The sequence below is a fragment of the Xenopus tropicalis genome, chromosome 1 (genome assembly GCF_000004195.4).
Source record: "Xenopus tropicalis strain Nigerian chromosome 1, UCB_Xtro_10.0, whole genome shotgun sequence".
In the NCBI taxonomy this organism is placed as follows: Eukaryota; Metazoa; Chordata; class Amphibia; order Anura; family Pipidae; genus Xenopus; species Xenopus tropicalis.
In genome coordinates, this window is record NC_030677.2 from 198,436,643 (window position 1) to 198,460,557 (window position 23,915).

The window sequence follows — 23,915 nt, forward strand, 5'->3', positions numbered from 1 at the left end:
GGATAAGGCAGTGTCACGAAGGCCAAGAGAGCGGAGAGTCTGGAGGAGAAGAGGGTGATCCACAGTGTCAAAAGCAGCAGAGAGATCGAGAAGTATTAGTAGCGAGTAATCACAAAACAAAAACTGTAGTACCGTGTTAGCCAGTGTCAATAATAATAATAAAAAAACAACAAAACACAAATACAAGAGTATTGTAGAAATGATACCTATATTGGCTAACAATAAAAATACATCGCAAGCTTTCGGAGCTCTAAGGCCCCTTCTGCCTGATGAAGGGGCCTTAGAGCTCCGAAAGCTTGCGATGTATTTTTATTGTTAGCCAATATAGGTATCATTTCTACAATACTCTTGTATTTGTGTTTTGTTGTTTTTTTATTATTATTAGTAGCGAGTTTTTTGGCTTTAGCCGAAAGGAGGTCATTTGTTTGTCGGGTTAGAGCAGTTTCGGTGGAGTGTTGTTGTCTAAAACCAGATTGTAGGGGATCCAGGAGGTTATTGTCAGAGAGGAATAGCGTCAGTCGGTTGTATACTAGGCGCTCAAGCAGTTTGGAGATGAATGGGAGCAGAGAGATAGGTCGGAGGTTAGTAGGATTGGAGGGATCAAGGGAGGGTTTTTTCAGAATAGGGGTTACAAGTGCATGTTTCAGTTGGGAGGGAAAGATTCCAGTAGAGAGCGAGAGATTGAATAGATGAGTTAAGGATTTGATAAGATAGGGGTTGGCATTGCGTAAAAGTTTGGTAGGAATGAGATCAAGCGGGCAGGTAGTAAGGTGAGAGGAAGCCAACAGTTTTGAGACTTCCTCTTCAGTCACTGGGGAGAAGGAGCCAAGAAGAGACTGGGTAGCATGTAGGGAGGGAGGGGAATGGTTATGGGGATTAAGTTGTGCAATGTCACTTTGGATGGTGTCAATTTTATTTTAAAAGTGCTCGGCAATAGCTTGAGCAGTGACTGAAGCACACGGAGGGGGTGGAGGAGGGGACAGCAGAGAGTTAAAGGTAGAGAAGAGTTGTGCAGGTTTTTTAGAGAGGGAGTTAATAAGTGCAGTGAAGTTTGTTTAGCTTGGCAGAGGTTGGTGTTGTAGGAGAGCAGAGCAGATTTGTAGCTGCAGAAATCTGACTCTGACCTTGATTTGCGCCTTGTGTTCTACACACACAGATCCAATACAAAACAGAAATGACTTGCACCCAATCAACTGCATGCTAATCATATCATGCCAATAATTGGGGATGTCTGAAGTCAAGCTGGAATTCTGGGAAATAATGCAGCATTCTGGGTAAAAAAACTGCGGACTGAATGTGAAGTTTTGTACCTTAGGAACGTCTGTTTGTGTCCACAATATGCAACACAGGGAAACGCTGTCTGCTGGCTATGTGCCTCCCCTTACACAGCAGTTGCAAGTTGTGCCTGTCATTCACAATAGCAAAAAGGTTTGTGCTTGTCAGTGGTAGGACCAAAAGTGCACAAGGTTGGACTGGACCGGCGGGACACCAGGGAATGTTCATCAGGTTCTAGTTCAGTTAGTAAGTTGGGAGTAGAGGTGTTGCTGTTGTTTATTTTTTTCTCCCCATGTTAAATAAACCCTGTACCACGCAAAAGAAGGAGATATAAGCACGCTGGCACTTGGTTCAGTTCCCTGGAAGAATGGCTGCAGGAAGGAAGAGCCTGACCCTTGGCTTGTTGGTGCAACACTTTGTCCTGCTTCAAGGAGCCAAAATCTTGACAGTAAACTTTTTTGGTAAGTCATTAAGAATTCTGGAGGGAAATGTTGTATTGTACATAAAGAGATATGGCAGACAGGGACAAAATCATCTTTATAATGACAGAGAGAGGCATTTTTTTTCATCAGCGACTTTACATACCCTTTAATAAAGGGACTGAAAAGGGCTATGCCCAGCACTAAACCCTGTAGAACTCATTGGAAACAAATAAAAACATTTAAAACAAGAGGATGAATAAAGAAGAACAAAAGGTTCAGACAGCTTAGAGTAATGCCAGCCACTTAATCCAACTGTTTTTGGATTAAAAAAAAATAAAACTGCTGATGCTTTCAGGCTGAAGCCATTATCTCTGGATGGACGGAATCTCTCGTATTCTACACAACCACGGCAATGAAGTAACAATGTTCCGGCAGATTGCAGATGGATTGCTACCAGGAAAGTATATTTAACCATTGCCATGAATGATTTCTTGCTAATACAGTACTTATATTGTCTCTGGAACACCCCTCCCCGAGCAAATGTATCAGTGGGGGCTGCATATTCATCAGACATGGAAACTCTTATTGGGGAATGGAAACGGAAGTCTGGGGTAACATATTTATTCTGGTATAAGAGAAATCATTTCCCTATTGGTGCACTAAATGTAGAACTGGGGTGGCGTAAAGAGAAGCTACTGGGCACAATAGCAGAATCTCTATAGGACCCTGTTATCAGCATCTCAGCTACAGGGTACCCTTACTTTTCTGAACCCCAACTCTGTTTATACATTATTACACCATTCCCAGCACCTCTGAGCACACATTCTGGGACTTACATATACAGGTAGAACTAGAATGCCAGCCATAGCACTGCATTGTCCCTCTTTGCCATAAAAGCCACCTGTGAATAATAGGATTGTATTTAGTTCTAAAGATACATATGTGTATGACACGTGCACTGTTGGTCACTGATGTTTATCTTTCAGATTACCAGATGCAGGAGAGCCCTTACAGACTGGTCACCTGGTCCCTGGATGAAAATTATCTTAAAGAATATGGTGAATTTTTCAGAAACAGCAAATACAACTTAAAGGGCAGGTGAGTCAAATAGAGAAACATCCATTTTTTACAAATGCTCCTGATTTAAGTACTAGGGTACTAAGGGGTGCAGATCATGACATTTATTGCTCATTCAATAAGGACTTGCATTAGCAGCCTTGCTGTGCTCTGCACCTTACACCACATTAAAAATCCTGCATCAGGTCCGGAGAACATTATTGATGGGTGCAAGGCTGCCTTCCTTCCCCCCCCCCCGCCATTGGGTTATGTATCATTTTCTGCAATATAATGGAGGCCATTTCCTAATACATTCATATACAGACAACTTTAGGTGTCTTCCTCCACTGTGTTAAGTTTTACCTACAATTGTCCTTTTTTGCAACTATGTTATTTCACGGGTTCCAATGGTGGAATTGTATTGTATCAACAAGATGTACACTGATACTGAGTGGGGTGTGCCAAGCACAAACTTTAAGCACAGACCTGGTTTTACTCATGGCCTAATGGAGGTCAATGATTGCATAGGAATGATTGGTGCATTGGTGCCTGATAGTAACACCAAAGCTGGCCATACACAAGCCGATGAAAGCTGCTGACCTGGTCCCTCCAGACAAAGCTCAGCTTATCAGTTCATGTATGGAACCAACCGATGAACCTGTTTGCCCCATATCTGGCTAAATATTGGCCACTTATCATACAGACGGGTTTGAAAATTCAGCAGCTGAGGAGCACTTCAGTAAGTTGATGCAGTCCTCATTGAATGGGCCACCAAAGGTTCCAGCTTATGGGAGTCCAATTATCAGGCCCATTATCAGTTCCATTTGTTTGGTGACCATAACACTCCATGGAAGTGTTACAAGGGGCTAAAGTGTCCTTGAGCTAACACCATTCTATCCCCTTATAGCAGGGATCCCCAGCCATTTTTACTATTGAGCCACACAAATTTAAACATTTTGGTGAGCCACAAAAGCATGAAAAGGGGGGTGCCAAATTAACGGCTGCGATTGGCTATTTGGTAACCCCATGTGGACTGGCAGCCTGCAGGAGGCTCTGCTTGGAGTAAAACTGTAACTCTGTGCTTCCAAAACTTGTCTCCAAGTCAGAGATTTTAAAATGGGCACCTAGTTAGAGGCCACTGGAAAGAAACATCAAGGGGTAGTGCCACAGGCCACTGGTTTTAGATCAGTTACTTACAGTGACTTGTAATGACTGGAGTAGCAGTAAATAAAGAGGAGCTGACTCTCCAGACTAATATAGAATGCGTTAAAAATTGTATCACTTATTTTTTGGGACTTAACAATCGCTTCACTAAAAGGACAGGCGTCATAATTAAGAAGCAATGTTCTTTGCGTAATTTATCTTGCGATGAGCGATTTTCTTGAGTTATTTCCCGCCACGCGCAATATATTTCACCTCATGCGATATTAGCGCACGCTATTACGCACGTAACCATTACTTTCTGAAAACTACTGTTCTGAAAATGCCCATTTCTCTGAAAACTGGCGGCTGCATCACTCTAGGGCCAACACAGAAAAAATACGTCTGCAAACTCCATGTGGTGTTGACAAAAGCTCATGAACCACAATTTTCTTTAAGTACCGCCTGCCCCAAGTAGGTGTTAATATTCGCAGAGACTAATGCGATATTGCGTTTAACGCTTCATATGTGTTTGTGAATCATGTGTTACTACTATTTCTATTCACTAATGCGATAGAAATAACGCTTTGCTATAGTGCATTTTTTGCGATATGCGTCTTAGTGCATGCGATATGCATCTTAACGCATGCGAAATGAATTTGATGAATCGGTACTTAATTATCACGTGCTTTTTAACGCAAAAAAGCATGTGATAAGCGGTATCACCCTTTCGTGAATCGGCCCCATTATCTTTAAACCACCACGATCTAAGAATCATCTGTCACAATGGTTTATTATATATACAGAATAGCTTAAATGTTTATTGAAAGAATTACCAGCACAGTTTTTTTTATTATTTTTCCAGTGATGAAGTTTCTTCTCATTTGGGTCTCTTTACCCATCTGTCACGCCAGTGCAAGATGATATTTAACCAGACGTCCATCTTGAACTTATTAAAGGAGGAGAAGTATGACATTGCGGTGATAGATTCTTGCAATCCCTGCTCCTTTCTGGTTTCTGAGAAGTTAGGAATCCCCTTCATTGCTACTCACCCCTTTGCACTAAAAAATGCTTGGCATTCAGGAATACCGAACCTGCTGTCCATTATGCCAGCGTATCAGTCCCAACTAACTGACCACATGAACTTCTTTGAACGGGTAAAAAATGTTTTTTTTTACATTGACTCAGCTGTATTTGACTGCAAAATTCACTCATTATTTGATGATGTTATTGAAGAGCATTTCCCAGTAGGTTCCAGACCAACCTTTGTGGAACTCTACAAGAAAACAGCACTCTGGATGTATAATACAGACTTTACCATTGAATTTCCCCATGCTTTTTTTCCAAATGTTCTGTACATTGGAGGTGTATTGGCAAAACCAGCAAAGCCTGTCTCACAGGTGAGTGCTCTTTTCTTGTTCAATATTCCTAGTCAGTTTTTACACAGACATTAAGCAGCGATGAGCAGTTCATTTTCATTTTTAAAATTGATGTGTATGTGTTTTTACTGTATTCAAGTTGTTCACATTTTTTAAATAATAAAAGTACCCGGTGCCAGTTTTTTGTTGAATTAGAAAAAATCTTGAAGATATCATTTTTGATAGAGCCACTTCTTTATTGGGGAAGCATGTCTAGATTAAAAAACTCTCTGAGAAATATAATACAAAGGTTATAGAGCCCAGAAAGGGATTTATAAAAGATTGCCAAACTATTGGACATCAATCATTCCACTCCCCTGATGGTTATCTGCAAGAGAAGATGATTTCAAACTGCCAAATAGCCCAGGCCAGGCTGCCCTACCAAGTGGAGCCCAAAACCAAAATTTAAGATGGATAAAGAAGTCCTAGTAATTTCGTCACAGGATCTACAAGTAGCTCTCACTGCTATGGATGTCAAGGTGCATGAGTTTGCCATTACAGATTAGCTCTACATGGGAGGTGAGCCATGAAGAATTCTTTTGCTGTTCAGAATGAAGATTAGGGCAAGACTAACATTTGCCCAGAACCACTTGGGCAAAGACCAGGACTTCTGAAACAGTGTGCTGTGGATAGGTGAGGCAAACATTAATATTTCATCAAAAGGATCTGATATTAGCTGTAAAGGATGGTGCTGAAAAAGTTATAGTTTGGAGCTCCTTTGGTGCATCAGGGCCTTTGGAGTCCACCACCACATGAATTCTTCATTGTAGCAGGGAGTAAAGCTCAACCAAAAGTTAACCTTATAACATGACAGTGACCCTAAACATTACAGTAAATCCACCAAGGAATGGCTAAATGTTTAAATGAATCAGTGGTTGTAAAATGGTCAACCCAAAGTCTAGATCTAAATCCCACAGAATTGCTATGGGGTAATTTGAAATACGCTGTATATGAGGAAACTCCTCATACATCGTCCAGCTGAAAAAATCTTACACGGAGGCATATGTATTTATGTATATTTTTATTGATATAACAATACTTATTTACACGGCACTATACAGCAGAACAATACATAATAGACAAAACAGGGATCATTACAATAAAAATACAATTGAATACAATGTACAGTTACATTAATGATTAACTGCTTAAAGAGACAATAGGAAGGAGGTCCCTGCCCTGTAGAACATTCTAAGTGTAAAACATGTAAACATCTCTCCCAGTCAATGTCAGAGCTCGGTTACAAGAACTTCTCATGAGGCTATATCTGCCAAATTGGGGGATATACCAGGTATTAGGTATTTCCACAGAAGAAAATGACATATCTTAATTTCATTCTTAATGTCATTTCTTAAATGACTGCAAAATCAAGTTTGTGTGTTTTACAGGAATTGGAGCACTTTATCTCTCAGTCAGGAGAGCATGGGTTTATCCTTGTGACATTTGGCTCCATGATACCATCCAATCCACTCACTGAGTTTGTGAAGGAAATGAACGAGGGTTTTGCAAAAATCCCGCAAAAAGTCATCTGGAGATACCGAATAACAGAGTGGCCGAAAGAACTACAGTTGGCCCCAAATGTGAAAATAATGAATTGGATTTCTCAGAATGATCTCCTGGGTAAAAAATTCAATTTCTTTTGTATTATGTTCCAAAACAGGTACAATTCTACACACCGTCATGACTGGTCTAAGAGAGTTTTGATGTATGTGATCTCACTACTATAATAGTTGTTGTTTAGTTTTATACAGCTATGATGGGATAAAAAAACTAACCACAAGCCATGCCATGTCACTAGCAGTGTCGCATTACTGCTGGAACCATTATATCCACTCCTGTGATGTTTGGTCGAACTTAGTTGTTACACACTGCAGCCCCATAAAGGGAATGGTTATTTTATATTTAACAAGTGATAAACACTGTATTGCTTACACATTCTTTTGTTCTCTATGTTTCATGACAGGACACCCCAAGGCTCGTCTTCTGGTCACTCATGCAGGGATAAACAGCGTGCAGGAAGCTATCTATGACGGGGTACCTATGGTGGCAATACCCCTTTTTTATGATCAGTTTGACAATGCAGTACGGATAAAGGCAAAACATTTGGGAACATTTATTTCATCAGATCAACTGAAAGCTGAGAAACTGGCAAATGCTATTAGGCATGTAATAGAAGATAAAAGGTATTTGTCTCTAATCTACAGTATATTATAATTACTGCAGTATTATATTATTTACCATAGTGTTACTCAGCTCTGTTCCTTATCACTACTGGTGCATTGTCCCAGCCATTAATAGACAAGGAAACCCAAATTCACTGGGTGTGCCAATATGTAGGGTAACCTCTAGTGCAGTGCTGTCCAACTTCTATTGTACCGAGGGCCGGAATTTTTCCGACCTACGTGGTGGAGTGCCGATAATGGAAGCCAGTTTTGACCACTCCCCTTTTTGAAACCGCACCCACTTGAAACCACACCCATGTTATCACATGACCATACCTATATTAATGGTTGAAGTACAGCAAAAACCTGTCATACTCTGCCTACCCTACCCTGCCTGTGTGCCATACTCTGCCTGCCCTACCCTGCCTTTGTGTGTGCCATACTCTGCCTTCCCTACCCTGCCTGTGTGTGCCATACTCTGCCTGCCCTACCCTGCCTTTGTGTGTGCCATACTCTGCCTTCCCTACCCTGCCTGTGTGTGCCATACTCTGCCTTCCCTACCCTGCCTGTGTGTGCCATACTCTGCCTGCCCTACCCTGCCTGCGTGCCATACTTTCACTGTGTGTGCCATTCTTGGCTGGTTTGTGCCATACTTGGCCTGTGTGTGCCATACGCTGCCTGCCCTACCCTGCCTGTGTGTGCCATACTCTGCCTTCCCTACCCTGCCTGTGTGTGCCATACTCTGCCTGCCCTACCCTGCCTGCGTGCCATACTTTCACTGTGTGTGCCATTCTTGGCTGGTTTGTGCCAAACTTGGCCTGTGTGTGCCATACTCTGCCTGCCCTACTCTGCCTGTGTGTGCCATACTCTGCCTTCCCTACCCTGCCTGTGTGTGCCATACTCTGCTTGCCCTATGCTGCCTGTGTGTATGGCACACACAGGCAGCATACAGTGACACAATGCTGGCACTGCTCCTACAGTCTGCACAATAACTATATATTAAAAACAGCCATTAATAGACAAGGAAACCCAAATTCACTGGGTGTGCCAATATGTAGGGTAACCTAGTGAATTCAGCCTATAAGGTTTTTTTCCAAGACTGGTGCTACTTTAGGAAAAGAAAATTCACTGGCCCCAGGAACATTGTAGAGCAGGGTCACATTGCCGTCCTTGTTACCTTTTCCAAGTGTTCCTCAGCACTTACACCTGTGCCATAAGAGTAACATTTTCTCATTTTACTCAAAAACCATTCATTTAGTGCCTTCTGCTGCAACATTATTTTACCCCAACATATCCTCCCAACAAACATCTACACCAGATATTGATAAATTTACTCTTAAACTGGGAATGGCAAATCAGTAGATATGGGTCAACCCCGTAGGTCACTGGTAATACTTATGGTAAAAGCTTATTTGCTCTACTAGGTAATCCGTAAAGGAGAAGTAAAGTTACATTCATTGGGGGCCAAAATGTTAGGCACCCCCCATGGACTATAATAGCTTACCCTTGGCCGGTGCTTCTGTTAGGAGAAAACTGCACTGGCTGGTCTGTATACAACAAAGCAATCCCCTTTGGTCTTTACGCATGCACAGTTGAGTGAAAAGTTGAACTTTAACAAAAAAGCCGTCTCTTCGCTCAACTGCGCATGGGCGGGCCCCCGGGATCTCATCAAAAGTAGAAGAATGAAGAGGATCGCTCAACCTGCAGAAACTCCAGGGGTTTCAGGTAAGCGATTACAATCACTGGGGGTGCCAAACAGTCGCACTAAGCTGCCTGCAGAAGGAAACTTTGCACAACATCAGAAAACTGAAGCGATCTGAAAGCCTTTTAACTGCCACTTATTGTTGCTGGTGGGAGGCATTTCAGAGTGGTTAGTAGCCTGCAACAGCAAATATCTATCACGGCAACTAACGCACTCTGTGGGACATCTGCCTTAAGCAGAGTCGGAAGGCCAGTAATGGGGTGATTTAAGTAGAATGCTTATCTGATGTCCTAGGTATTCTTGTAACTATAGTAAGCTGGCATTCCCAATGTTTAACAAATCTGTTACTTGTTATTAGGTTATAAAGGCTGTGACCAAATGCTGGACCTCAAAGGGGGGGATGAAGCCAGTGGCCCACAATAAATAATTTGTACTTGTCTATGTTGGATTTTAACTAATGAGTCAGTAATTCATCTTTACATAGATTAATGTGCAAAAGTGATTTTCCTTTCTCACATATTACCCATCACAATATATTGAATTAGATATCGGTGCCTCATTCTTATCCTATTTAAAGGTTAAATGCTGCGTTTTTCTTAGATGCTGTATAAATGTATGCAGTAGATTTGTCACAAAGCATTGTATATATACCTACAGCTACAAGAACTCAGCAATGCACTTCAGCCTGATACAGAGGTCACAGACTTTTCCCAAGGAGCAGCAAATAGTGCGATGGGTGGAGCACATTGTAACAGTGGGAGGAACCAATCACCTTATTCCATACTCCTACCAGCAACCCCTGTATCAGCAGTATCTTCTGGACGTCATTTTATTTGTGTGTGTGTGTTTCATTGGGGCCTGTTACCTTACTGTGAAGGTACTGAGGCTATTCATCCAAAGGCTTTGTTCTGTCAGAAAGGTAAAACAAAATTAAAGGCTCATTTTTATAGTAACATACAGCTTGTGTCAACAAATTGACAACAATAAAAATAACCTCTGCACAATTATGTAACCGTGCATAACATGTTTTTAACAATGCAATATCCATAAAACTCTACCACTGCATTGTCTGTTACTCATTGTTTGTTTATTAAGAGCTAATACAAACCTAGATCGGTTCCATTTATCCCCTTGTCCAATAATGATTCTTCTTCTTAACCAGGGGGTCCCATATGTGTTTCTGTTTTCAAGCTCACTTTGAGCCCTTTTAACCTCACCTGTACTCAGATTAGGGTTACTGCTTTATCTTGGTTCATTGGCAGGAAGTAAAACTTTTATAGACTGGGCCAGTATACCCAATATATCTCTGCCTTGCATATAAATAAGCTGCCATTCCAGCTTAGTTGGTAAACTTGTGGTGTAGCCATTTTTCAGTTAAAAATTAGTTATAACATGGGATGGTGAAGAGGACTGAGGATTTATTAAAGAGTTTTATAACCAATACAAGCCAACGGTTTGACAACTCTTCCTGGTCATGTGGCCCAAACAATTCATTCTTGGCGACTTATACCGTTAAATTTGCATGTATCCAAAGGGATACATTTGTATTTAAAGGAAAAAGAAAGGTAAAGTCAAAATGTTAGGCACCCCCAAGTGACTTTAACCGCCTACCTTTTACCCCGGGCTGGTGCCGCTGTCAGGAGAAAACAGCACCAGCCCGGGGTAGCAGCGAGCACTTCCTCCTTCCGGCTTCGCTGCGCGCGCATGCGCAGTAGAGTGAAAAGCCGAACTTAAACATTTAAGTCGGCTTTTTCGCTCTACTGTGCATGCCCGGCCACCGGCAGTTTAGGAAGCTGAAGGCGGAAGGAGGAAGTGCTGCGCTCCAGGTACCCCGGGCTGGTGCTATTTTCTCCGAACAGGGGCACCAGCCCGGGGTACAAGGTAAGCGGTTAAAGTCACTTGGGGGTGCTTAACATTTTGGCACCCCCAAGTGACTTTGCCTTTCCTTCTCCTTTAAAATGGACCTGTCACCCAGACATAAAAATCTGTATAATAAAAGTCCTAAAATAAATTAAACAAGAAACCCAAATTAATTTCTATATTAACACATCCAACCCCATTATAAAGGCATTTAAAAATCCCAGCTGTCAATCATATATTGCCTGCCCCTTAGGCATAGAGGCAGGGCAGACAAATACATTAACTTTCAATTCAGCTCTCACTTTCCCCCTTCCTCCTAACCATCTAATTGTGTAGCCAGTGCATGGGCCTGGGCATCTGGTCCCCCATTCTGGCATATACACAAGATTGTGGGGTGATACAAAGCTTGTCTTAATAACAGTGTCTACAAAATGGCAGCTGCCTATTTGATGTGATTGTGTAATTCCAGGACTGAAGGAAACAAGATTTATATTACTTTTATATAGTGTAAGTGAAGTTTATTTTGCTTAACTAACACAATAGAAAAGAATTTAAAATTATTTCTTAGGGTGACAGGTCCCCTTTAATGCCTACCCTATAATTCCCATCTTTTACCATATCCCAAAGGCCTATAAGGATCTGATAAACTCCCATGGCAGGGCCATTGTCTCTGGAGTTAATATTAATACTGCTGTTTCCCTTAACTCTGCTAAGTGGTGCAACAAGATTAGTTTGGTCACCTCTTTATGTACCTGTATAAATCATGTTTTGGTTGTAGCTAAACTCAAACTTTATTTTTTTTTGCACATAGATAATTTATTTTGGGAGCTATTTCTTTCATTTTAGAGCAGAATTAATTTTTATTTGAGGGAGAATATTTTAGACAGACCCACGGTACTCCCATGGGCACTATTCTTGCCCCTAGCTCTGCGGGCCTGCCTATTGACCTCTGGGATTAGGATAATATATAGGTTGTACTGCCCTCATGTATCATTTTGAAAGCAATGATATTGTTATGATTTGGGAAGGCACAAAGGAGGCATTAGAGTTATACATTCATTTTCTTGACAATAATAGGAATATCATATTGATGATTTACTCTTTGGCAAATGTGTTTCAATATTTATTTATAAGAAAAATTTAAGGAAGATTGGTCACTTTTTACACTTGTTAATTTATATTTTCCAATGGGAAGAAGCTTCACTGATATTAAGGATTTTGATTAGCAAGCCTTTGTGGTGAACAGCAGATTTGTGGAGAAAGGATACAAATAGGAGAACTTGGACAGTGCTGGATAGGAACACCCTTTTACTCATTAAGGCTGAGAACCCACGGGGAGGTTTAGTCACCCGTGGTAGATCTCTGCTACTAACCACTCCACTTGCCTTTTTCACTGGCAACAATAGGAATGACCGGTGGAAAGGCCATCACATCGCTTTGGTATTCCAAAGTCACACGTAGTTTCCTCCTGCAGGCAACTTCACATGACTTCAGAAAACAAAGTGGTGCAAAGGGCTTTGGACTGGCGACTTTTGGACCGGTTACTCGCCGGCGACAGCAGAGATCTATCGAGAGGCGACTGGACCGCTTCGTGGGTTCTTAGCCTTATAACTTTAAAAGCAAATGAGAACTACAGGCAGTACAAGTTAGGATAAAGGAACACTTAGGAAAGATTAAGTAAAAGGGAAAAGAATAAAGAAGATACCACATATTTGTATGAGTATTCCAAATGAGTAAGGAAGGAATAGAGAAGCTGCTTTTATATAAGGAGCATGAACCAAAGTTTTTTTTTTATTAAAGATTTAAACAATTTAGGAATATGAATTATTCATAAAAGTATATTTTTTAGCTTGATGTGATATATATGTAGATGTAAAGTAGACATTTTTTATGGGGTGTGTACCACAGAATTTTTGGTCCCTTTTTTCAGTATTCCTTTTGATATATCAATATGTTTACTGCAGAGGGGGTTGGTGTGGGCTGTTTTATAGGAAGTGGTGGGGTTTTTATACCTATATTGATATATATTGAAATTGTCATACTTTCTCTTTAAATTTAATAGACACTGACAATAGGTTATAAAAGGAAATGCTCAGAGTCCATTTCCTTATAATGTAAACAGATTGCAGCTTAATAAATCCCAGGTGGGTAGAACATTTTGCAGCGCACACACAAATCGAGCCGTTACAGTGTGTGAATATCTGAAATACTTTTCACAAGCTTAAATCCGAAACTTGTGGTAGCCATTTGCATTTCACTTTGGAAAACAAGCCAAATCTGAATCAGTGTCCATCTTGGATTTCCAAAGACTGTGAGAGGACACGGCTACAGAGCCCCTGACGCTGATGCAGGGTTTTGGACTGGACAGTCTGTCTGGTTCAATTCTGCCTGAAGTTCTGAAACCCTGAGAAAACTCAGTTTGATCCAAGAATTGGAGCAATCCTCATCTGTTACCTCATCTGCCCTCCTGATGTCATCATGCCGCCCCTAAGCATCATCACCCCACCCCCAGTCATCTCTCCGCCTCCCCAATGCAGAGGAGAGTGACACTTGGGAAAAATAACCGGTCACCGAGGACACAGAACTGGTCTGACTTTGAGGAATTATTGGTGAGATCAATTAGGTGTGTGATGGATTAGCAGGATAATATATGGAATTAGTGCAAGGAGGTGAGAGGACGCACTCTAAAGAGATTACTGGTGGCACTTTTAATACCTTAGGGTGAAGACACACTGAGCTACTTAGTAGCAGCTACTAAATGCCAGAAAATCCCCTGCCATAGACAATACAGAGAATTGCCTCTGCTAAAACATGCGTAGAGACAGTTATCAGAAAATGATCGGCAATGTCTTTTTTAGTAGCCACAACAAGTAGCTGCTACTAGTAGCTCCGTGTGTCTTCACCCTTATTGTCCTTATTGTCTCTCTTTTTCCTGACTCACCTACCATTACAGACTAATGGGGTGTCCCCTTAACTGTTTTAATCTGGTGATCCCTTGCTCTGTAATCTACATATCATAAAAGTATTTATACTTATACTAATTTAATGTTAAGGTATTCTATCACAACCCTTAATATGTTTTATTGCTACTAATTTGGTGTTTATTCCATGTGGGTCCAGGGGTTGGTGGTATGTAAGGGACCTTGGTGGTGACCCCGTGTATCAGAAATACCTTTTGTTTTTGCTAACACCACCTCGTGATAGAAACCTTCCGGGGATTCCTTGCACTTTGCTGTCATCTAGTGACCAAAAGTACTGAATGCAATAAACTGAAATATTTTTATGACTCGGAAAACAAAAGCCTAAAATAAATCTATTAAACTGCTATGTATTAGGTGATCATGACTGATGATGTGCATTCATACCTGTACAATGAGAATGACCAAAGGTCACAAAATAGATCTAATACAAAACAGAACTGAACTAACTTGCACCCAATCTACTGCATGCTAATGGTATCATGCCAATAATTTGGTATGCCTGCAGTTAAGCTGGAATTCTGGGAAATAATGTAGCATTGTGGGTAAAAAAAGATGATTGAATGTGAAGTTTCTACCTAACTCTTTGCACTTGCTGTGTAAGCCCTTAAGTTCATAGCTGCAGTTGTTTATGTGATTTTGACTTTGAACTGGTTACAGCGCCGGATTTGTCTTGGTAAGACCAAAAGTGCACAAGGTTGGACTGGGCCGGCGGGACACCGGGGAATAACCCAGTGTAGCTGAGTTATGTTCAACAGGTTCTGGTTTAGTTAGTAAGTTGGGAGGAGAGGAGTTGCTGTTGATTATTTTTGCTTCTCCCCATGTTAAACCCTGTACCACGCAAAAGAAGGAGATATAAGCACGTTGGCACTTGGTTCAGTTCCCTGGAAGAATGGCTGCAGGAAGGAAGAGCCTGACCCTTGGCTTGTTGGTGCAACACTTTGTCCTGCTTCAAGGAGCCAAAATCTTGACAGTAACCTTTTTAGGTGAGTCATTAAGAATTCTGGAGGGAAATGTTGTATTGTACATAAAGAGATATGGCAGACAGGGACAAAATCTTGCACTACTTTAGTAAGAAAGTGCTTTGAATATTATTAATAAAAGGACAGAAAAGGGCTATGCCCAGCACTAAACCCTGTAGAACCCCATGGAACCAAATAAAAACATTTAAAACAAGAGGATGAATAAAGAAGAACAAAAGGTTCAGACAGTTTAGAGCAATGCCAGCCACTTAATCCAACTGTTTTCGCATAAAAAAAAAAAACTAAAGCCGCTGATGCTTTCAGGCGGAAGCCATTATCTCTGGATGGATGGAATCTCCCGTATTCTACACAACCACGGCAATGAAGTAACAATGTTCCGGCAGATTGCAGATGGATTGCTACCAGGAAAGTGTATTTCAGCATTACCATGAATGATTTCTTGCTAATACAGTACTTATGTCTCTGGAACACCCCTCCCCGAGCAAATGTATCAGTGGGGGCGGCATATTCATCAGACATGAAAACTCTTATTGGTGAATGGAAACGGAAGTCTGGGGTAACATATTTATTCTGGTATAAGAGAAATCATTTCCCTATTGGTGCACTAAATGTTGTAGAACTGGGCACAATAGCAGAATCTCTATAGGACCCTGTTATCAGCATCTCAGGTAGGGCCGCACAGGGTACCCTTACTTTTCTGAACCCCAAGGCAGTTTCACTCTGTTTATACATTATTACACCATTCCCAGCACCTCTGGGCACACATTCTGGGACTTACATATACAGGTAGAACTAGAATGCCAGCCATAGCATAGCATTGTCCCTGTGAATAATAGGATGGTATTTAGTTCTAAAGGTACATATGCGTATGACCCGTGCACTGTTGGTCACTGATGTTTATCTTTCAGATTACCAGATGCAGGAGAGCCCTTACAGACTGGTCACCTGGTCCCTGGATGAAAATTATCTTAAAGAATATGGTGAATTTTTCAGAGACAGCAAATACAACTTTAAGGGCAGGTGAGTCAAATAGATAAACATGAATTCAGGATGCTCCCCCTAAGGGGGAGTACTAAGGGGTGCAATTCATGACATTTATTGCTCATTCAAAAAGGACTTGCATTAGGGGCCTTGCTGTGCTCTGCACCTTACACCACATTAAAAATACTGCATGAGGTCCGGAGAACATTATTGGTGGGTGCAAGGTTGCCTCATCCTTACCCCCTATTTGGGTTATGTGTCATTTTCTGCAAAATAATGGAGGCCATTTCCTAATATATTCATATATAGACACCATTAGGTGGCTTCCTCCACTGTGTTGTACATTGATACTGAGTGGGGTGTGCCAGGCACAAACTTTAAGCACAAACCTAGTTTTACTCATGGCCTAATGGAGGTCAGTGATAGTGCATTGGTGCCTAATAGTAACACCAAAGTTGGTCATACACATGCCAAGCTTAGCTTATCAGTTCATATATGGGACCCACCAACAAATCTGTATGTCCTGTATTGGCCAATTATCAAACAGACAGGTTTGAATATCCAGTAGATGAGGAGCACATCAGTATGTTGATGCAGTCCTCATTCAGTGGGCCACTGAAGGCTCCACTGTATGATCCCAACATATGGGTGGCCAAATCAGGCCCAGATCCACTTGTTTGGTGGCCGTGACACTCCCTGGAAGTGATACAAGGCTAAAGTGTCCTTGAGCTAACACTGTTCTATCCACTTTTAGCAGGGATCTCCAACCAATTTTACTTGTGAACCACACTCAGATGGAAAAAGTGTTGGCGAGCCACAAAAGCATGAAAAGTCCTTTGGGGATGCCAAATAAGGGCTGTGATTGGCTGTGATAGAGGTAGCCCCATATGGACTGGTAGCTTGGAGGCTTTGCTTGTAGTACCTAGTTAGAGGCCACTGGAAAGAAACATTGAAAGGGGTAGTGCTCACAAGCCACTGGTTGGAGATCACTGACTTAGAATAGAATAAGTGGAAAAGCAGAAAGTAAAGGGGAGCTGAATATCCTCTTCACTTCCTCTCTGCCATATGACAAATAATTTAGGTCAAGACAGATAATCTTTGAACCACCAGGATCTCAGGATTATCTGTCAGAATGGTTTATATATATATATATATATATATATATATATATATATATATATATATATATATATACATATACAGAATGCCCTAGATGTTTTTTCAAAGAATTATCAGCACAGTTTTTTATATTATTTTTCCAGTGATGAACTTTCTTCTTATTTGGGTCTCTTTACCCATCTGTCACGCCAGTGCAAGATGATATTTAACCAGACGTCCATCTTGAACTTATTAAAGGAGGAAAAGTATGATATTGCGGTGATAGATTCTTTCAATCCCTGCTCCTTTTTGGCTTCTGAGAAGTTAGGAATCCCCTTCATTGCTACTCACCCCTTTGCAGTAAAGAGTCCTTGGCATTCAGGAATACCGAACCTGCTGTCCATTATGCCAGCGTATCAGTCCCAATTAAGTGACCACATGAACTTTTTTGAAAGGGTAAAAAATGTTTTTTTTTACATTGACTCAGCTGTATTGGAGTACAAAATTCACTCATTATTTGATGATGTTATTGAAGAGCATTTCCCAGTAGGTTCTAGACCATCCTTTGCGGAACTCTACAAGAAAGCAGCACTGTGGATGTATAATACAGACTTTACCATTGAATTTCCCCATGCTTTTTTTCCAAATGTTCTGTATATTGGAGGTGTATTGGCAAAACCAGCAAAGCCTGTCTCACAGGTGAGTGCTCTTTTCTTGTTGCGATATTCCTATTTAGTTATTACACAGAAGTTAAGCAACTGTAAGCAGTTCCTTTTCATTTTTTTGCTTAAAAAAATTAGTATTTATTAAAATTGATGGGTATGATATGTTTTTACTGCATTCAAGTTGTTCACTTTTTTTAAGAAAATACACAGTCAAGATTTTCAAGTTTTTTCGAATTAGAAAAAATCTTGAAGATATCATTTTTGATAGAGACACTTTTTTATTGGGGAAGCATGTGGTATTAAATGTCTAGATCAGGGATCCCCAACCTTTCTTACTCCTGAGCCACAGTCAAATATAAAAAGACTTGGGGAGCAACACAAGCACCATAAACGTTCATGGAGGTGCCAAATAAGGGCTGTGATTGGCTATTAGGTGCCTCTATGCACACTATCAGCTTACAGGGGGCTTTATTTGGTAGGAAATCTTGTTTTTATTCAACCAAAACTTGGTTTGGGGGCACTGAGAGCAACATCCAAGGGGTTGGTGAGCAACATGTTGCACCTGAGCCACTGGTTGGGAATCAAATATAATACAAAGGTTATAGAGCCCAGAAAGGGATTTACAAAAGTTTGCCAAACTATTGGACATCAAGCATTCCACTCCCCTGATGGTTATCTGCAAGAGAAGATGATTTTAAACAACTGCCATATTGCCCAGGCCAGGCTACCCTACCGAGTGGAACCCAAAACCAAAATGCAAGATGGATAAAGAAGTAGAAGAATCTACAAGTATCTCTCACTGCTATGGATGTCAAGGTACATGAGTTTACCATTACAGATTAGATCTACATGGGAGGTGAGCCATGAAGGATTCTTTTGCTGTCCAGAAAGACCATTAGGGCAATAGAGATGTAGCGAACTGTTCGCCGGCGAACTAATTCGCGCGAACATCGGGTGTTCGCAAGTCCACAAATTCGCGAACTTTTGGCGATGTTCGCCATTTTGGGTTCTCCACGTTTTTTTTTTGCGCCGCGTTTTTTTGCCTCGGTTTTTGCCTTTGCGTATACATAGGAATAGCTTGCGGTTTTTTTTGGCGTTATTTTTTTGCGTTTTTTTTACAAAGTATTTTTCAGAGAAATTTTTGCCCTTGATCCCCCTCCTGCATGCCACTGTCCAGGTCGTGGCACCCTTTAAACAACTTTAAAATCATTTTTCTGGCCAGAAATGGCTTTTCTAGGTTTTAAAGTTCGCCTTCCCATTGAAGTCTATGGGGTTCACAAAGTTCGCGAATATTCGCGAGTTTTGGCGAAAGTCCGCAAACGGGTTCGCGAACATTTTTGGCGATGTTCGCTACATCCCTATAGGGCAAGACTAACATTTGCCCAGAACCACTTGGGCAAAGACCAGGACTTCTGAAACAGTGTGCTGTGGATAGATAAGGCAAACATTAATATTTCACCAAAAGGATCTGATATTAGCTGTAAAGGATGGTGCTGAAAATGTTATAGTTTGGGGCTGCTTTGCTGCATCAGGGCCTTTGGAGTCCACCACCCAGGCCAGGATTTGTGGCAAGGCCACAAAGGCCCGGGCCTTGGGCAGCACAAATTTAGGGGTGCATGCTGTCCAGCCATGTCTAAACTTGGTGCTCACGTACGGAGCTCTGGGGACAAGACGCGCAGAAAACTTTAGTGTGTCCTGTCCCCAGTGCTCTGTATGTGAACTAAATGGTGCATGCAATGACCCTAAACATTCCAGTAAATCCACCAAGGAATGGCTAAATATCTAAATGAATTGGTGGTTGTAAAATGGTCAACCCAAAGCCTGGATTTAAATACCACAGAAATGCGGTGGGGAGATTTGAAATAGGCTGAAAAAATCTTGCATGGGGGAATATGTATTTATGTATATTTGTATTGATATATCAGTAATTACTGTATGTACACAGCACTATACAGCCGAATAATACATAATAGACCAAACAGGGGTCATTACAATAAAAATACAATAAAATATAATGTACAATTACATTAATGATTAACTGCTTAGACAATAGGAAGGAGGTCCCTGCCCCATAGAACAATCTAAGTGGGAAAACATCTCTCCCAGTCAATGTCAGAGCTTGGTTATAAGAACTTCTCATGAGGCTATATCTGCCAAATGGGGGAAATACCAGGTATTAGGTAATTCCACAGAAGAAAATGACATATCTTAATTTCTTGTTAAATAAATGTCTGCAAGTCAAGTTTGTGTGTTTTACAGGAATTGGAACACTTTATCTCTCAGTCAGGAGAGCATGGATTTATCCTTGTGACATTTGGCTCCATGATACCATCCAATCCACTCACTGAGTTTGTGAAGGAAATGAACGACGGTTTTGCAAAAATCCCGCAAAAAGTCATCTGGAGATACCGAATATCAGAGTGGCCGAAAGAACTACAGTTGGCCCCAAATGTGAAAATAATGAATTGGATTCCTCAGAATGATCTCCTGGGTACAAAATTCCATTTCTTTTGTATTATATTCCAAAGCAGGTACAATTCTACACACCGTCATGACTGGTCTAAGAGGGTTTGTGATGTTTGTGATCTCACTACTATAATGGTTGTTGCTTAGTTTTATACAGCTATGATGGGATAAAAAAACTAACCACAAGCCATGCCATGTCACTAGCAGTGTCGCATTACTGCTGGAACCATTATATCTGCCCCTGTGATCACCCTAAGTCAGGAAGTTTGGTCGAACTTAGTTGTTACACACTGCAGCCCCATAAAGGGAATGGTTATTTTATATTTAACAAGTGATAAAGCTAAACACTGTATTGTTTACACATTCTTTTTCGTTTTCTATGTTTCATGACAGGACACCCCAAGGCTCGTCTTCTGGTCACTCATGGAGGGGTAAACAGCGTGCAGGAAGCTATCTATCACGGGGTACCTATGGTGGCAATACCCCTTTTTTTTGATCAGTTTGACAATGCAGTACGGATAAAAGCAAAACATTTGGGAACATTTATTCCATCAGATCAACTGAAAGCTGAGAAACTGGCAAATGCTATTAGGCATGTAATAGAAGATAAAAGGTATTTGACTTGTCTCTAACCTACAGTATGTTATAATGTATTTACCGTAGTGTTACTCAGCTCTGTTCCTTATCACTACTGGTGCATTGTTCCAGCCATTAAAAGACAAGGAGAGCCAAATTCACTGGGTGTGCCAATATGTAGGGCAACCTCTAGTGAATTCAGCCTATAAGGTTTTTTCCCAGACTGGTGCTACTTTAGGAAAAAAAAAATTCACTGGCCCCATGAACATTGTAGAGCAAGTTCATTGCCGTCCTTGTTACCTTTTCCAACCGTTCCTCAGCACTTACACCAGTGCCATAAGAGTAACATTTTCTCATTTTACTCTCTTCTACTGACAAAAACCTTTAATTTAGTGCCTTCTGCTGCAACATTACTTTACCCCAACATATCTTCCCAACACACATCTACACCAGACATTCACAAACTTTGGGAATGGCACCCCAAATCAGTAGATATTGGTCAACCCTGAAGGCTACTTAGGTAATAATTAAGGTAAATGATTATTTGCTCTACTAGGTAATCCTTAAAGCAGAGTCTGAAGGCCAGTAATTGGGGTGATTTAAGTAGAATGTTTATCTGAGGTCCTAGGTATTCTTGGAACTATAGTAAGCTGGCATTCCCAATGTTTAACAAATCTGTTACTTGTTATTAGGTTATAAGGGGCTGCAACCAAATCCTGGACCTCAAAGGCGGGGTTGCAGTGGCTGACAATAAATATTTGTACTTGTCAATGTCAGATTTTAACTAATGAGTTGTTAATTCATAGTTAGATAGATTAATATGCAAAAGTGACTATCCTTTATACTATCATAGCAATATATTAAATTAAATGCTGTGTTTTCTGTAGGGATGCACCAAATCCACTATTTTAGGGTTCAGCAAACCTTCATGAAAAATTCTACTGAATACCGAATCGAAACGCAATCTGCATATGTAAATTAGGATACGGAAGGGTTAAAGAGAACCACGCGCACGGCGTGCTATGAAAAAATCTCAATTGCTGTGTTTATGTCACATGATTTTAAGGATTTGGTTTGGCCAGGAGTGTGGATTTGGAATCCTGCTGCAAAAGGCCGAATCTTGGCCGAATCTCGAACTGAATCATGGATTTGGTGCATCCCTAGTTTTCTTAGATGCTTATGAAGTTTATGCAGTAGATTTGTCACAATGCATTGTATTTATACCTACAGCTACAAGAACTCAGCAATGCACTTCAGCCTGATACAGAGGTCACAGCCTTTTCCCAAGGAGCAGCAAATAGTGCGATGGGTGGAGCACATTGTAACAGTGGGAGGAGCCAATCACCTTATTCCATACTCCTACCAGCAACCCCTGTATCAGCAGTATCTTCTGGACGTCATTTTATTTGTGTGTGTGTGTTTAATTGGGGCCTGTTACATTACTGTGAAGGTACTGAGGCTATTCATCCAAAGGCTTTGTTCTGTCAGAAAGGTAAAACAAAATTAACGGCATTTAATTAAAAAAAAGTTTTAGCTTTATGTTTTTATATTAACAGAAAGATTGCATACAGCTTACATCAACAATAACGTCTGCACAATTATGTAACCGTGCATAACAGTTATGTTTTGAACAATAAAATATCCATAAAACTCTAATACAAACCTAGATCGGTCCCATTTATCCCCTTGTCCACTAATGATTCTTCTTCCTAACCAGGGGGTCCCATATGTGTTTCTGTTTTTAAGCTCACCTGTACTCAGATTAGGGTTAATGCTTTATCTTGGCAGCAAATAAAACTTTTATAGACTAGGCCAGTATACCCAATATACAGTATCTCTGTCTCACATATAAATAATCTGCCATTCCAACTGTTGGTAACAATTGGTAAACTTTTATCCGAGTCAGCTTGTGGTGTAGATATTGTTCAGTTAAAAATTAGTTATACCAGTGGAGAGGACAAGGGCTTTGAAAATATTAAATAGTTTTATAACAATTACAAACCAATGGTTTGACAACTCTTTCTGATCATGTGGCCCAAACAATCCATTCTTGATTTATACCCTCTAACATCCAGGTCAACCAATTTGACCAGGATGGCCCCTCAAGAAGCCTTTCCATCATGCTCTGACAGAATATGTTCACTATCCCCTTTTGAAATATAAGATGAACTCTCCCTATAAAGAACTGTTCTGGAACAGTATATGATCAGGTGTAGAGAGTTGCAGGGAATACAAAGCTGCAGCTGTTCTTCTGGAACAGTTTATGATCAGGTGCAGGGAGTTGCAGGGAATACAAAGCTGCAGCTGTTCTTCTGGAACAGTATATGATCAGGTGCAGAGAGTTGCAGGGAATACAAAGCTGCAGCTGTTCTTTTGGAACAGTTTATGATCAGGTGCAGGGAGTTGCAGGGAATACAAAGCTGCAGCTGTTCTTCTGGAACAGTATATGATCAGGTGCAGGGAGTTGCAGGGAATACAAAGCTGTAGCTGTTCTTCTGGAACAGTTTATAATCAGGTGCAGAGAGTTGCAGGGAATACAAAGCTGTAGCTGTTCTTCTGGAACAGTTTATGATCAGGTGCAGGGAGTTGCAGGGAATACAAAGCTGTAGCTGTTCTTCTGGAACAGTTTATGATCAGGTGCAGGGAGTTGCAGGGAATACAAAGCTGCAGCTGTTCTTCTGGAACAGTTTATGATCAGGTGCAGGGAGTTGCAGGGAATACAAAGCTGCAGCTGTTCTTCTGGAACAGTATATGATCAGGTGCAGGGAGTTGCAGGGAATACAAAGCTGTAGCTGTTCTTCTGGAACAGTTTATAATCAGGTGCAGAGAGTTGCAGGGAATACAAAGCTGTAGCTGTTCTTCTGGAACAGTATATGATCAGTTGCAGAGAGTTGCAGGGAATACAAAGCTGCAGCTGTTCTTCTGGAACAGTATATGATCAGGTGCAGAGAGTTGCAGGGAATACAAAGCTGTAGCTGTTCTTCTGGAACAGTATATGATCAGGTGCAGGGAGTTGCAGGGAATACAAAGCTGTAGCTGTTCTTCTGGAACAGTATATGATCAGGTGCAGAGAGTTGCAGGGAATACAAAGCTGTAGCTGTTCTTCTGGAACAGTATATGATCAGGTGCAGGG

The 23,915-nt window shown here is 41.0% G+C and overlaps 2 protein-coding genes across 6 annotated transcripts; both read left to right on the forward strand.

The window, feature by feature from the left end:
* The first annotated feature begins 1,118 nt into the window (after positions 1-1,118).
* Positions 1,119-10,251, forward strand: LOC100497193 (UDP-glucuronosyltransferase 3A1). Its single transcript, XM_031894674.1, is given in 7 exon segments — positions 1,119-1,736; positions 2,053-2,154; positions 2,684-2,795; positions 4,759-5,293; positions 6,700-6,931; positions 7,275-7,494; positions 9,833-10,251. Coding segments are annotated over 7 exon segments (1,572 nt in total). The 5' UTR covers positions 1,119-1,642; the 3' UTR covers positions 10,110-10,251.
* Positions 7,408-23,022, forward strand: LOC100497037 (UDP-glucuronosyltransferase 3A1). 5 transcript variants are annotated; one of them, XM_031894658.1, is made up of 8 exons: positions 7,408-7,494; positions 14,861-14,999; positions 15,300-15,401; positions 15,905-16,016; positions 17,240-17,774; positions 20,000-20,231; positions 20,600-20,819; positions 22,013-23,022. In XM_031894658.1, the coding sequence occupies exons 2-8, from the start codon at positions 14,906-14,908 to the stop codon at positions 22,287-22,289; spliced, it is 1,572 nt and encodes a 523-aa protein (XP_031750518.1). In that variant the 5' UTR covers positions 7,408-7,494; positions 14,861-14,905; the 3' UTR covers positions 22,290-23,022. The 5 variants fall into 5 exon arrangements, with proteins under 5 accessions (XP_031750518.1, XP_004910480.1, XP_004910479.1 ...); XM_004910423.4 differs by lacking the exon at positions 7,408-7,494 and adding an exon at positions 13,190-13,704; XM_004910422.4 differs by lacking the exon at positions 7,408-7,494 and adding an exon at positions 13,190-13,658.
* Positions 23,023-23,915: the final 893 nt, after the last annotated feature.